Below are 15,008 nucleotides of genomic sequence, written 5' to 3'. Positions count from 1 at the left end.
AAAAGAGGTGCATAAGACAGAATACTTTCCTGGCAGTGTATTTTGGGGATTCCTGGTTGAACTGAATTATTTCTTCCCCCGGATCGTGATCTCAAGACTTTCTTCCAAAAACAGACATTTTTGTTCTTTCTTTAGGTTGTTGAATGCTTAATTTGTGTGACTCTCACACAAGTGTGTGCCTGGGAAGAAAATAAATTGCCTTCATCACATGGTAAATACTTCCGCTGTATGATGGACTCATGTCTGATGGAACTTCCTGAATAAAGTGAACTGAAGAATTCACATTTAATGGATAATCCCTGAATTATATTGGAAAGCTGAAGCCTCATTCTATCGTTTTCTTTATTCATTGACCATTCTGTCAACATCTATTGAACACCTACTGTGTGCTAGAAACTGTACTGGTAGCTGAGGCCATGGAACCAAAGTCTCTTCTCTTACTCAAGTTGGGTGAATGAAGGATGTCTTCCCAGTGAAGGCCATGTGTGAGCTGAGACTATAAAAAGCGAGTACAAATCAGGCAGGGAAACTCGGAGGACAAGTAGCTTAAGTGTGTTTCAGTGTCAGAACACAATACGGCAGAAAGACAACTGACACTGTGTCAGGGTCTAGTTTGCGAACCAGGCTGATGAAACTCGAGAAAGTATGGCCAATGGGTGAAGGACCTGAGACACTAGAGAATTTGTCCTTCATCCTTTTAACAGAGAAACACTGAGAATTTTACATGGAGGTGTGATGAGGGATGGGAACATGGAGAGACTGGAAATGCAGAGGCCACTGAGATTATCAGCAGCGACCACAGCTGCTTCAGAAAGCAGTTTGCTGTCTCTTGTGAAGTTAAGCACATGTTGACCATATGGAAACCCATATGCCAATGGAAACACAGACGTCCTTCCACAAAGGGACACAAAACTTCAGTGACTTTTCATACTATAACACACACACACACACACACACACACACACACACACACTCAAAGATCTTTCCCCCAGTCCATACATTTGTAGACATATATGAACAGGTTGGCTTTCCTGGGGCTCAGTGCTAAAGACTCTGCCTGCCAATGCAGGTGACACAGGAGATGTGGGCTTGATCCCTGGGTCAGAAAGATCTCCTGAAAAAGGAAAGGACAACCCACTCCAGTATCCTTGCCTGGAAAATTGCACGGACTCAGTCCATGGGGTCACAGAAGAATCAGACATGTTTTAGCAAATAAACCCCACCACCAACAAAATCAGGTTTTGGACAACATCCATTTCAACAGTCACAGGAGCAGAGACTGAGACCTAGGAAAGGCAAGGCCTGTCCAGAGTAAATCAGCTAACAAGTGGTGTGACCAGACTTCCAACTGAAATCTTCCCATCCAGTTCATGATGTCATGCACTCAGAAAGACCCCACAGGACCCGAGTGAGCAGTGGCTCTTTTTAAACAGGACTCAGCTGTGGGGAGTGTCTGCTGCTGCTGTGGATGCTCCGATGCTGAAACTAGACTCTGCAGCAGTGTTTCTTCAGACTCTTGCATTCTCCAGGCAGGATGACGCACTCATGGGTGTTCTGATACTTGCAGGCACCACCCATTTTCTCACATTCAAGGTTTTTCTTTTTTCTTTTCCCTATAAAGAAAGGGGAGGTGAAAAAGAAACAAATAAATAAGACATGTGTCACTAAAGCTACCAGAATTCATCTTATACAGCAAGGAACTCCAAATTACAGTCCACAGGGACACAACTGGCACTCTCCTTGGTTTGGTGTGACCTACAAGCTTTGAATGATTTTCCACATTTTTAAAAAATTATAGTAAGAACTGAGATCAGATCAGATCAGTCGCACAGTCGTGTCTGACTCTTTGCGACCCCACGAATTGCAGCACGCCAGGCCTCCCTACCTATCACCAACTTCTGGAGTTCACTGAGACTCAAGTCCATCGAGTCAGTGATGCCATCCAGCCATCTCATCCTCTGTTATCCCCTTCTCCTCCTGCCCCCAATCCCTCCCAGCATCAGAGTCTTTTCCAATGAGTCAACTCTTGGCATGAGGTGGCCAAAGTACTGGATTTTCAGCTTTAGCATCATTCCTTCCAAAGAACACCCAGGGCTGATCTCCTTTAGAATGGACTGGTTGGATCTCCTTGCAGTCCAAGGGACTCTCAAGAGTCTTCTCCAACACCACAGTTCAAAAGCATCAATTCTTCAGTGCTCAGCCTTTTTCACAGTCCAACACTCACATCCATACATGACCACAGGAAAAACCACAGCCTTGACTAGCCGGGCCTTTGTTGGCAAAGTAATGTCTCTGCTTTTGAATATGTTATGTAGCTTTGTCATAACTTTCCTTCCAAGGAGTTAGAGTCTTTTAATTTCATGGCTGCAGTCACCATCTGTTGTGATTTTGGAGCCCAGAAAAATAAAGTCTGACACTGTTTCCACTGTTTCCCCATCTATTTCCCATGAAGTGGTGGGACCGGATGCCATGATCTTCGTTTTCTGAATGTTGAGCTTTAAGCCAACTTTTTCACTCTCCACTTTCACTTTCATCAAGAGGCTTCTGCGTTCCTCTTCACTTTCTGCCATAAAGGTGGTGTCATCTGCATATGTAAGGATATTGATATTTCTCCTGGCAATCTTGATTCCAGCTTGTGTTTCTTCCAGTCCAGCATTTCTCATGATGTACTCTGCATTTAAGTTAAATAAACCGGGTGACTATATACAGCCTTGAACTCCTTTTCCTATTTGGAACCAGTGTGTTGTTCCATGTCCAATTCTAACTGTTGCTTCCTGACCTGCGGATTGTTCTCTAGGAAGGTGATCATGGTCATTGATTTAAACAGTGTCTATGGGGTTTCTCTCCGGAGAAGGCAGTGGCACCCCACTCCAGTACTCTTGCCTGGAAAATCCCATGGATGGAGGAGCCTGGTAGGCTGTAGTCCATGGGGTCGCTAAGAGTCGGACATGACTGAGCGAATTCACTTTCACTTTTCACTTTCATGTATTGGAGAGGAAAATGGCCACCCACTCCAGTGTTCTTGCCTGGAGAATCCCAGGGACAGGGGGAGCCTGGTGGGCTTCTGTCTATGGGGTCCCACAGAGTAGGACACGACTGAAGCGACTTAGCAGCAGCAGCAGCATGGGGCTTCCCTCAGGCTTCCCTGATGGCTAAGCTGGTAAAGAATCTGCATACCAATTGAGGAGACAAGGAGATGCAGCTTCGATCCCTGGGTCAGAAAGATTCCTTGGAGAAGGGAATGGCAACACACTCCGGTATCCTTGCCTGGAGTATCCCATGGACAGAGGAGCCTGGTGGGAGACAGTCCATGGGGTCACAAAGAGTCGACCACAACCCAGTGACTAAACAACAGGACCTGCTTGGTTAATGAATTCTGAGCGGAACTGATGTTTCCCTTCAGGGCTGGGGACCTTAATCACCATCATGAGAGTCCTGAGAGCACTTTGCTCTGACACAGGACCAGCCGCACCCACGGTGGTGGCTGCTTCTCGGGGGTGGGGGCTCTGATCAGAGCACCCGGCCCTTCCCGGGTTGTTGTCATTTGAGCAAGAATTACGTTTGGATCTTCAAAGATGCTAATCTGGAGGCGCTGTCACCACAGCACAGCCTAGAGCATGCTGTCACCTGAGGAGGGCTGCAGGGAAAATGCAGGACACCCAGTTTAGCTTGGATTGCTGGTGAGCAACACGTAACCTTGTAGGATAAGTATGTGTCGAGTGATGCACAGATCACACTTGAGCTAAAGGATTTGTTGATTTTATGTAATTCAGTAAGTACATTAGTTTTCATGGATTGTTGAGTATTTAATAAAACAAGGTCTTTGGAGTCACAGCCAATTGGGCTTGAATTCAAGTGCTCCCTACATTCAATCTGCACTCCTTTGAACAAATTACTTCATTTCTTCATCCCATCTTGTAAAATGCCCTACCCCATAAATATTGTTATGAGGAATATATTTGGGATAAGGCTTAATAGTTTCATTGTTTTAGTTAAAGAGGAAGTTCAGTTCAGTTCAGTTCAGGTGCTCAGTCGTGTCTGACTTTTTGTGAGCCCATGAATCTCAGCATGCCAGCCCTCCTTGTCCATCACCAACTCCCAGAGTTCACTCAAACTCATGTCCATTGACTCGGTGATGCCATCCAGCCATCTCATCCTCTGTCATCCACTTCTCCTCCTGGCCCCAAAAGCTCCCAGCATCAAGGTCTTTTCCAATGAGTCAGTTCTTCGCATGAGGTGGCCAAAGTATTGGAGCTTCAGCTTCAGCATCAGTCCTTCCAATGAACACCCAGGACTGATCTCCTTTAGGATGGACTGGTTGGATCTGCTTGCAGTCCAAGGGACTCTCAAGAGTCTTCTCCAACATCACAGTTCAAAATCATCAATTCTTCAGCACTCAGCTTTCTTCATAGTCCAACTCTCACATCCATACATGACCACTGAAAAAACTATAGCCTTGACTAGATGGACCTTTGTTGGCAGGGTAATATCTCTGCTTTTCAATATACTATCTAGGTTGGTCATAACTTTCCTTCCAAGGAGTAAGTGTCTTTTAATTTCATGGCTGCAGCCACCATCTGCAGTGATTTTGGAGCCAAAAAAATAAAGCCTGGCACTGTTTCCACTGTTTGCCCATCTATTTGTCATGAAGTGATGGGACCAGATACCATGATCTTAGTTTTCTGAATGTTGAGGTTTAAGCCAACTTTTTCACTCTCTTCTTTCACTTTCATCAAGAGGCTTTTTAGGTCCTCTTCACTTTCTGCCATAAGGATGGTGTCATCTGCATATCTGAGGTTATTGATATTTCTCCCAGCAATCTTGACTCCAGCTGTGCTTCTTCCAGCCCAGCATTTCTCATGATATACTCTCCATATAATTTAAATAAGCAGGGTGACAATAGACAGCCTTTTTTTTTTAAATTTTATTTTATTTTTAAACTTTACAATATTGTATTAGTTTTGCGAAATATTGAACTGAATCCGCCACAGGTATACCTGTGTTAATAGACAGCCTTGACATACTCTTTTTCCTATTTGGAACCCTTCTGTTGTTCTATGTCCAGTTCTAACTGTTGCTTCCTGACCTGCATACAGGTTTCTCAAGAGGCCGGTCACGTGGTCTGGTATTCCCATCTCTCTCAGAATTTTCCACACTTTATTGTGATCCATGGAGTCAAAGGCTGTGTCATAGTCAATAAAGCAGAAATAGATGTTTTGCTGAAACTCTCTTGCTTTTGCAATGATCCACCGGATGTTGGCAATTTGATCTCTGGCTCCTCTGCCTTTGCTAAAACCAGCTTGAACATCTGGAAGTTCATGGTTCATGTACTGCTGAAGCCTGCCTTGGAGACTTTTCAGCATTAATTTACTGGCTTGTGAGATGAGTGCAATTGTGTGTTCGTTTGAGCATTCTTTGGCATTGCCTTTCTTTGGGATTGGAAGTGGTCAACATGATTTACTATTATTATCAATGTTACTGTTAGTCACATGGGAATGATTTGTAAGCCATAAAGTCCCCTGTAAATCTTTTCTATCACCTTTACAGGTTATGGGTTTACCACCAACTAATTAAGGGCAATCATGGGAGGCTTTTTTTTTCACTTCTTTAAGCTTCTCTTTCATTATTTGTAAAATTAGCAATTGCATATGCTATGCTTCTCTCAGAGTGGATAATATTCCGTTTAGCACATCACTGGATGATGAAGCAACGTGACCTTCCATACTCCAGGCTCCAAGGTCATCCACCATATCACCCGACTTGTTACATTTGCTACTTACCTGATGTTGTGTGGATAAGATGCACAAGTAAGAGGAAGAAAAGATACAGTAGCTTCATGATGAGAAAGGAGTTATCAGAATTCCAAGTTGAACCAGTGTCTGGTGGCACACCTGAATCAGGGCAGGTGATCTGGGAGAGAGTTTAAAAACTTCAGATGGAAAGAAAGTGCTTTTATCCCAGCAGAGATGTTCAGCTGGGCCTGGGCCTAATTTGAGGATGTTTCATCTATGGACACATGGTCCAAGTGTTTGCCTGTCATAAAGGAAGAGGTTTGCAGGAAGTCAGGGTTTCCACATTGATTCTCACTTCTGCTTATGGCTCTGAGGTTTGGTGCAATTTTTGGAGAAAAATCAGTAAACATTGAATTCTGTTAGAAAATTATTCATTTCTTTTTTTCACCTTTATTTCATGTCTCTGCCTCTGTCCATTTCTCCTTTCAGAGTATACACCCTCAATCCATGGGTCACAAAGAATTGGACATGACTGATTGACTGAACAACAACAACCCAACACACATACACCTTTCACAATCGAAAAGGAATTTTGGAAATTAAAATTATCTTTTTTCACTCTCAACATTTTTTTTTTTTTTGCTACCATTTACAGCGAGAACTGATCCATCCTAAGCAAGCTCTTGCATAGACAAGTGACTTAGCACACATGCCTACCAGGTAAATCATTGATATTTTTCTCCATGTCTTCCTTCTCTCCACTTGCTTTTACTTTACAGTGTTCATACCTCTCTTTTTCTTTATATGTAAATCTCCAAAATAACAAGTCCTCCTTTATTATCTCACATGCTCAGCACCTAGAACAGTGCCTGGTATTGAGCAGGTAGTCAAACATTTGTTTCTATGAATAGGCAGTAGTATGGAAGAGTCAACATATAGGTGAATGAATAAATGGATATGAATGGAGGGAATGAGGGAGGGAAGGAGAAAAGAAAGGAAGGCTTGGGCATAATCCTTATGGTTTTGAGGGTCTGGAGAGAGACCATTAACTTGCTTTATCCCAAAGTGTTCCCGAGCACAAGCACCCACTCACCCACTCCCAACCTAACAGGTCAAAGCAGGTCATAATACGTCATGGTCTCTAGCCTTCACTCACCCACCTCTCTTCCATCTTATGTGAACTATATGTTCGGACGTTTTTCTCTCTGTCCTGAGGCAACTTAGCAATAAAACGTTTTCACTTTTAATCTTTTGATCTGCATTTGAATCCTTCACTAAGTGGAGATCTATTTTACTTTAGTGACATCAATCTAAAAATAGAGTAAGTGTTTGTAGCAAGCTGTTTAAATAAGTCTTACTTAATTCTACAGAATAGCTATGAGGGTTTTACTTCCTTGGCCCCAGCAACAGTACTTTTATAATAATGGAAAAGAAAGTATAGCCTACAGGCAATTGGCCACATTTCTCTCTTGTACTTTTATACTGAAAATTATCCTTTACACTGACTCCGTAAGTGTTACACATCTAGTCCCATGCTTTCTTCAACCACAAATGTCTCTCTCTCTCCTGGAAACCTACCTTGCAGTTGGCTCCTCTGCCCTTCTCAGGTGGACTGTGGCAGAGACACCTGGGAGCCCCTGTGCATAGCTACACGATTAGAGGCCAGGACAACAAAGGGCAGAGGAAGGGGTGAGTGAGGTCACACAGGATGCCTCCTGATCCCCGTTGGCAGGAGTCATCCTGGCGGAGCGGTGGGGGACAGCCAGACTCGATGGCATTGTTGCCACGGAAATCTTGGTTTTCTCTGCCCACTGGAGCCAAATAAAATTTGCAGAGACAGAGTTGGGGCAAACAGAAAGATGGATTTAACCCTTAAGCCAGCAGAAGGGAGGACACAATAGGTTCCTGCCTCAAGGAGCCCGTCTCCCCTCCATCAGGAATCCAGGGGATCAAACAGTCAGGGCTCACAGTCAGGGTTTGGAGATATGGGATAAAAGGTGTAGGGGTCCTGAATTCTCTCTTTTTGCACTGTTTGGAGACAGTCACTAGCCCAGGGTCAGGTAGCTAGGTATTTGGGTCTGGCAGTTGGTCCTGGTGCTTGGGTCCATTGTCCTTTGGGGATTTCCTGGTGACTTTCTTACTGTAATACAAAAGGGGGAAAGCAAACCACTATGGGGTGGCCTCCAAAGAGAGTGCACCATAAAGTTAAGCATCAACATGAGGTTAAAATAGAGCAAAGAGAGGTACCAAACTACAAGGGGAGGTTTATGATGCCATAAAGTTAAGTATCAGGACGTGGCTAGAATACGTTAAGGAATAATGGATGCGGAGTGTGGCTCCTGCAGAATTAGAGGGCAACTGGTACAGATGTAGTTTGCATAATAGGTTGCTGCTGCTAACTCACTTCAGTCTTGTCCGACTCTGTGTGACCCCATAGACGGCAGCCCACCAGGCTCCCCCATCCCTGGGATTCTCCAGACATGAACACTGGAGTGAGTTGCCATTTCCTTCTACAATGCAGGAAAGTGAAAAGTGAAAGTGAAGTCGCTCAGTCATGTCCGACACTAGCGACCCCATGGACTGCAGCGCACAAGGCTCCTTGGGATATTCCAGGCAAGAGTACTGGAGTGGGGTGCCATTGCCTTCTCCAGCATAATAGGTTAGTCTTCTGAAAAGAAGAAACTTAGTTATCAATGCAGACTGTTGATTGCTAGCCAAGTAGGGCTCAAAATCCTCCAAGCTAGGCTTCAACAGTACATGAACTGAGAGCTTCCATATGTACAAGCTAGATTTAGAAAAGGCAGAGGAACCAGAGATCAAATTGCTAACATCTGTTGGACCATAGAAAAAGCAAGACATTTCCAGAAAACATCTACTTCTGCTTCATTGACTATGCTCAAGCCTTTGACTCTCTGGATCACAATAAACTGTGGAAAATTCTGAAGGAGATGAACCACCTGACGTGCCTCCTGAAAAACCTGTATGCAGCTCAAGAAGCAACACTTAGAACCAGACATGGAAAAACAGAGTGGTTCCAACTGGGAAAGTAGTAAGTCAAGGCTGTATATTGTCACCCTGCTTATTTAACTATGTGCAGAATTCATCATGCAAAATGCCAGACTGGATGAAATTCAAGCTGGATCAGGATTACTAGGAGAAATATCAATAAGCTCAGATTGCAGATGATACTACCCTTATGGCAGAAAGTGAAAAGGAACTAAAGAGCCTCTTGATGAAGCTGAAAGTGGAGAGTGGAAAAAGCTGACTTAAAACTTGACATTCAAAAAATGAGATCATGGCAACTGATACCATCATTTCATGGCAAATAGATTGGGAAACAGTGGAAGCAATAGATGACTTTATTTTTTAGGCTCACGGCAGATGGTGATTGCAGCCGTGAAATTAAAAGACGCTTGCTCCTTGTAAGAAAAGCTATGAACAACCTAGACAGCTTATTAAAAACCAAAGACATTAGTTTGCCAACAAATGTCCATCTAGTCAAAGCTATGGTTTTTCCTGTAGTCATGTATGGATGTGAGAGTTGGACTATAAAGAAAGCTGAGCACTGAAGGATTGATGCTCTTGAACTGTGGTGTTGGAGAAGTCTCTTGAGAGTCCCTTGGACTGCAAGGAGATCCAATCAGTCCATCCTAAAGGAAATCAGTCCTGAATATTCATTGGAAGAACTGATGCCAAAGCTGAAACTTCAGCCACCTGATGGAAAGAAATAACTCATGTGAAAAGACCCTGATGCTGGGAAAGATTGAAGGTTGGAGAAGGGGATGACAGAGGATGAGATGGTTGGATGGCATCACTGACTTGATGGTCATGAGTTTGAGTAACCACAGGAGTTGTTGATGGACAGGGAGGCCTGGCATGCTGCAGTCCCTGGGGTCGCAAAGACTCAGATATGACTGGGGAACTGAACTGAACTCTAGCATATGAGATCTTAGTACCCTGACCAGGGATGAACCCATGCCCCTTGCATTGGCAGCTGGAGTTTTAACCACTGGACCACCAGGGAAGTCCCTGTTTTTAGTTTTGGTAGCTGCACTAGACGGGGGCAAGAGGTAGAAACGGTTTGGGTCTCACCCCTGAGTAAGCATGAGAAATGAGACCCAGGACCCAGGTGGAAAGGCTGGCCTTGGACCAGAGCATGAGGCCATTTGGTTCATGAGTCACATGGGAAAGCCATAATTTTCCCGGTGCTGAAATGACACGAGCATTCCTCCCATGCTGGAGTCCAACATGACACCCAGAAATGTTATGGCAGTAAAATATCAACAGATACAAGAATGCAACTTAAAATTAAATAAAAATTAAAAACTGAAATCCCAATAAAGAATATGATAAAAATTTCATATAAACAGTACCACCAAACCACACTTAATGGCAGATAAACTTTCCATGATAATAAAACAAACTAAAAATAAAGGATAAAGGGGATATAAGATATTTGAGGTGTAAGACTGAGTCCCAAATACAAACTTCGAGATGCAGAAGAGTTGGCAGATGCACCATGGGCATTTCTGTGAAAAAAGAAATATAAAGTTGAGTAAAATGTTGACAGCTGTTATCATTTTTTTCCTCCATTAAACACACGCAGGTTTGTCTCTTTTGAGCTGCTAATTTTAGGCTCAAGACATGATTTTAAGCTACTGCTGTATTGATTTCCTGTGGCAGCTGTAGCAAATTGCCACAAGCTACGTGGCTTAAAGGAACACATACTTGTTATTGTGGTTCTGAGGATCCAAAGTCCCAAATGGGTTTCATTGGCTTCAAATTACAGTGTCAGCAGCATGCCGTTCCTTCTGGAGGCTTCCTTCCTTCTCATGCTTAGAAGCTGCCTGCCCTCCTTGGCTTACAGCAGCTCCGCATCAGTGTGAGCTGATGAGAGGCTGGTTTAGCCTCTCAGCGTGCATCTCTGACACTGGTCTGAATCCCTCCTCCACATCTAAGGCTCCTTGTAATGAGAATGGCATTGAGCACAGCCAGATACTCCACGTCATTTCCCTATCTTAAGGCTGAATGCTTAGGTACCTTAATTCACCTGTGCTGTAATTCTCACTTGTCATGTGACTGCCCTTTCAGGCTACTGAAACAGAAACACCATAAGCCAGGTGGCTCTTTTTTTGCACATTGTTTTTTAACTGAAGGATGATTGCTTTACAGAGTTTCATGGTTTTCTGTCATAGAAGGAATCATCCATGGGTTCACCCATGTCCCCTCCCTCTCGAACTTCATACCATCTCCTTCCCCATACCACCCTTCTAGCTGGTCTCAGAGCCCCTGTTTGAGTTCCCTGAGTCACACAGCAAATCCATGCTGGCTATCTATTTTACATGTGGTATTGTAATAGGTGGCTTAGTAACAACAGACCCTTACTTCTCTCTCAGTTTTGGAGGCTGGGAGCTCCACGATCAAGATAGACCAGGTGGTTGGTAGACGGCAGTCTCCCTGTGTCCTCAGAGGGCACAAGGGGTGAGCCATCTCTCTGGGGTCTCTTTCATAAAGGCCCTCATTCCCCCCAGGAGGGTCCCACCCTCATGACCAAATCACCTCCCAAAGGCCCTGTCTCCTAACACCATCCCCTTGGTGACCTCAGCTTGCACTGAGGGAAGAATTAGTGCAAAGACCAGAGAGCTGCTCACATATACAGTGTGCACCAGCAAGGCTCTTGGTTTAACTAGCAAACCCTCTGAAGAAACTGCAAGCAGGCTGAGGTCAGCATGCTCGCCCCGCCCTTGAGGTCTCTGTGTTCTGTGCTGTGTTGCCTTCATTGAACTGTGCTTTCCACAGGACTTGTTTTTCCATAGCATCTAGTTGCATCATATCATGTACACACAGAGAGACATGCTTCATCCATGTCAACTCTGTCATTCAGTTGATGACAATTTGTGAAGCAATGTCTCGTCTCAATGCCCAGCACTTACAGGAATAGGACAATCCATGCCTATAGAGATCTTACAGCCCAAAAGGGAATCGGAAGTGTATCCACATGCGCACAAGGCAGAAGTAAGAAGCACAAACCGAATGGAAGTGAGGGCTGCAGGGGGACAGAGGAGGGGGGTTTTCTCCTGGGGCAGGGGTGGGGGCTTTCCTATGGGACTGATGTGCTGGTGATTCTGGACCCCTGGGGTGCATGTTTGAGGGGAGACGTGGGGCAGGACAGGGTGCCCTGGGCTGGGAAGCAGGAAGGACAGCAGACAGAGGGGCTGGGGAAGGTCAGGCCCCCAAGGAACAGGGGGTCACACTTCTGGGAGCACAGAGCACCCCACCACGATTCCCCGATAGTCTGCGTGGGGAGCTCAGAGAGCATCCTCAAGGATTTCAGGATTCACCTGGGATCAGACACCACACAACAATCTCAATGACCAGTGGGCAAGATTCTTTAACTTTGAACAAAATTTATTCTGGTTTAAATTTTAGAAGCTCTGTCGAAGGGTGCAGTTTCTGTCTCCACATCGGTCCCGGCTGCATCTTCGCCTTCTTTTACCACGACCTGCAGCATTTTACTCGGGGCCGGAAACAGATGCCAATCTGTATCATGTGTCCAGGGCACCTGTTCGGCAAACAGATGCCTCCATTCGTATGGCAGCTTGCAAAATCACTTATTCCTTGAGTAAATCGTAAAAAGAGAATGAAGTGGGGAAAACGTGTCAGCAGGAAAGCGGCATCTCGAGAAGGCCAGCTGTGTCCCCTCTGAGCGAGGCCCTGGGGCTTTCTGTGCTGAGATGCGGACACGGCCTTGTGAAAACAAGATGTGAGTCCAGAACCCCGTGGACCAGCTTCCAGACAGACACTGACCCTGCCCGGGCTCTGGTGGACCCTCACATTTCCAGAACCAGAGGCTGAGGGACTGGGGTGTGAGGACCCTGGTTGTGTGCAGGGTCAGCTCCACCATGAGGGCAAAGACTGGGAAGCTCTGCTACATCCACCTTCCCACCAGGAGTCAGAAGTGGCCCCCGGGTTCTATTTTCACCACTTAGTTTTCCAACTCATGGAGTCAGTCAAGTAGTGCAGCTGAGATAGGAGGAAAAGATGCAGCTGAAAGTACGAACTGGTTAAAGAGAACTTACTCTCAAAGTAACTTAGAGCTGACAGTGACAATGGTTCAGAAAAAAAAGTTTTGTATCATCGTCTCTACTAACTCAGAAAGCTCTCAGCGCTGGTGCCAGTCAGCCCCGCTCCTCCTCCTTTTGTGGTTTCCTCCCGACCAGAGGCCTTCCCGTCTTCCTCACATGCCTTTTTCCTCTTGACCACAAGGCACCTCTGGTCCCTCTCTAGTTCCCCGTCCAGGGATAGAACACGGGCCCCGGGCACTGAGAAGCCACATTCCTTACACCCCTGTCCTCTCTCCCTGCCACTGTGCTAAGAGTTGGGTTACAGTCATAAACAACACTGATCAGACTAGGCCTTTTCAACTTGATTTTGACATCTAATCAGTTGTCTCAGGTCTCAGTCTCCGCATCCTCTCCCTCCCTCCCTCCCTCCCTCCTTCCCCCCTACATATTTTCATCCTATTTCCGGAAATATCAAGAGTAAGATGAAAATCAGACAGCCGATCCTGCACACTGCTTTGGATGTGCTGCCTCCCAGCTGTGGAGCGAGGGTCGCATCGCCAGCGACATGTCCTGGAGGACCTTCCTGCTGAGGAGACTCAGCACGGAGTGTCCCAAGGGCAGCTCCCGAAGCCCAGGCTCAGGCTGACTCTCCTCTGGACTTGGCTTGTCACCCAGAGCTACCACCCTTCAAATAGAAAGATGTATAAAGCGACATTCTGCGCTTCTGTCATGGGACAAAATCAAATTTCTTGCTTTTATGAAAAAGAAAACAAGGAGAGTCACTTAACAGAGGCATCTTCTGTTTCCTCCTCATGAAACCAATGAGGAGACGGGCTCAGAAGCTTTGACTCACTAGAGTGGCTTAGAAACAACCAGGAATTTTGCAGGGCCGTTCTCAGACCCCTCTCGCTACTAAGGACTCAGCACTGGCTTCTCAGAAGCATCAAATATGAAGGTTTAGTCTGACCACGTGTAGATGGGGGTAGCAGGACAGAAGGAGGTAGAAACAGGAGAGAGAGCCCACGGCTCCCCCTGGAGCTCCCAGGAGCTCACCTGACCCAGCAGACAGGACCACGAAGAGGAGCTCGAGGAGCAGGTGATGGAGCCTCATGCTGGCGTCCCGAGCTCTGTGGCTGATGCTGGAGAAGAGGCTGCGCTTGCCACTTTAAAAAGGTGCCAGGTTCCGGGAGGAATTCTGCGCTGGCTGTGGATTTGGTTATTAGGATCTGGTTAACTTAGCCTCTTCCCTGTGTGTCATGGGAGTGGCCTTTATAGCACAAAGCAGGGGCAGTCACTTGTATGCTAATGAGGCTGTGGAAACCCCAGGAAAAGCTTTCCTGCTGCCCTTTTAACCACAAACTTCTCCTTGGCAGTCAGTTCAGCTGATGGGCAGGGGTGTGGCAAGCGGCACAGACTTGCCTGTTTCCCCTGGCAGGGGCACAGACTTCTTGTTGAATCTTCATTTACCCGTTCCCCAGCCTCACCCTCACCCTTCCAGGGCTTTAAAACTGCCCACTGTTTTCCTGTGCAGAAGGAAATGGCACCCTACTCCAGTATGCTTGCCTGGAAAATTCCATGGATGGAGGAGGCTGGTGGGCTACAGTTCATGGGGTTGCAGAGAGTCAGACATAAAAGGCAGAATTCACTTTCTTTATTTCTATACCTCCTTTTGGGCTTGAAGAAGCACAAGCTGGAATCAAGATTGCAGGGGGAAATATCAATAACCTCAAATATGCAGATGACACCACCCTTAGGGCAGAAAGTGAAGAGGAACTAAAAAGCCTCTTGATGAAAGTGAAAGAAGACAGTGAAAAAGTTGGCTTAAAGCTCAACATTCAGAAAACTAAGATCATGGTATCTGGTCCCATCACTTCATGGAAGATAGATGGGGAAACAGTGGAAACAGTGTCAGACTTGATTTTTGGGGGCTCCAAAATCACAGCAGATGATGATTGCAGCTGTGAAATTAAAAGACACCTATTCCTTGAAAGGAAAATTATAACCAACCTAGATAGCATTTAAAAAGCAGAGATATTAGTTTGCCAAAAAAGGTCCATCTAATCAAGGCTATGGTTTTCCCGTGGTCAAGTATGGATGTGAGAGTTGGACTGTGAAGAAAGCCGAGTGCTGAAGAATTGATGCTTTGAACTGTGGTAGTTGGAGAAGACTCTTGAGCGTCCCTTTGGGACTGCAAGGACATCAAAGTTCCATA

General features: G+C 45.6%; 2 protein-coding genes across 4 annotated transcripts; both read right to left on the bottom strand.

Moving 5' to 3' along the window:
* Positions 1–533: 533 nt before the first annotated feature.
* LOC132344032 (beta-defensin 33-like) lies at positions 534–7,443 on the bottom strand. Of its 3 annotated transcripts, none has more exons than XM_059882321.1 (2): positions 5,781–6,581; positions 534–1,613 (listed from the first exon to the last, which is right to left on the bottom strand). In XM_059882321.1, the coding sequence occupies exons 1-2, from the start codon at positions 5,836–5,838 to the stop codon at positions 1,486–1,488; spliced, it is 186 nt and encodes a 61-aa protein (XP_059738304.1). In that variant the 5' UTR covers positions 5,839–6,581; the 3' UTR covers positions 534–1,485. The 3 variants fall into 3 exon arrangements, 1 of the variants encoding a protein (XP_059738304.1); XR_009493098.1 differs by lacking the exon at positions 5,781–6,581 and adding an exon at positions 7,311–7,443 and having other exon boundaries at positions 1,524–1,613; XR_009493099.1 differs by lacking the exon at positions 5,781–6,581 and adding an exon at positions 3,178–3,320 and having other exon boundaries at positions 1,524–1,613.
* Positions 7,444–12,119: 4,676 nt separating this feature from the next.
* Positions 12,120–14,040, bottom strand: DEFB1 (beta-defensin 1). Its single transcript, NM_001324544.1, has 2 exons — positions 13,850–14,040; positions 12,120–12,349 (listed from the first exon to the last, which is right to left on the bottom strand). Exons 1-2 carry the CDS (start codon positions 13,905–13,907, stop codon positions 12,225–12,227), a joined length of 183 nt encoding a protein of 60 aa, NP_001311473.1. The 5' UTR covers positions 13,908–14,040; the 3' UTR covers positions 12,120–12,224.
* Between the last annotated feature and the right edge of the window lie 968 nt (positions 14,041–15,008).

The sequence above is a fragment of the Bos taurus genome, chromosome 27, assembly GCF_002263795.3.
Source record: "Bos taurus isolate L1 Dominette 01449 registration number 42190680 breed Hereford chromosome 27, ARS-UCD2.0, whole genome shotgun sequence".
In the NCBI taxonomy this organism is placed as follows: Eukaryota; Metazoa; Chordata; class Mammalia; order Artiodactyla; family Bovidae; genus Bos; species Bos taurus.
This window is presented reverse-complemented; position numbering and strand designations above follow the sequence as displayed.

Coding starts and splice junctions, on each gene's coding strand:
- LOC132344032 (XM_059882321.1), bottom strand. CDS start 5,838: ATGAAGCTACTGTATCTTTTCTTCCTCTTACTTGTGCATCTTATCCAC. Junction 1,614..5,780: donor TCTTATCCACACAACATCAG/GTAAGTAGCAAA, acceptor CTTTCTTTATAG/GGAAAAGAAAAAAGAAAAAC.
- DEFB1 (NM_001324544.1), bottom strand. CDS start 13,907: ATGAGGCTCCATCACCTGCTCCTCGAGCTCCTCTTCGTGGTCCTGTCT. Junction 12,350..13,849: donor GGTCCTGTCTGCTGGGTCAG/GTGAGCTCCTGG, acceptor GATTTACTCAAG/GAATAAGTGATTTTGCAAGC.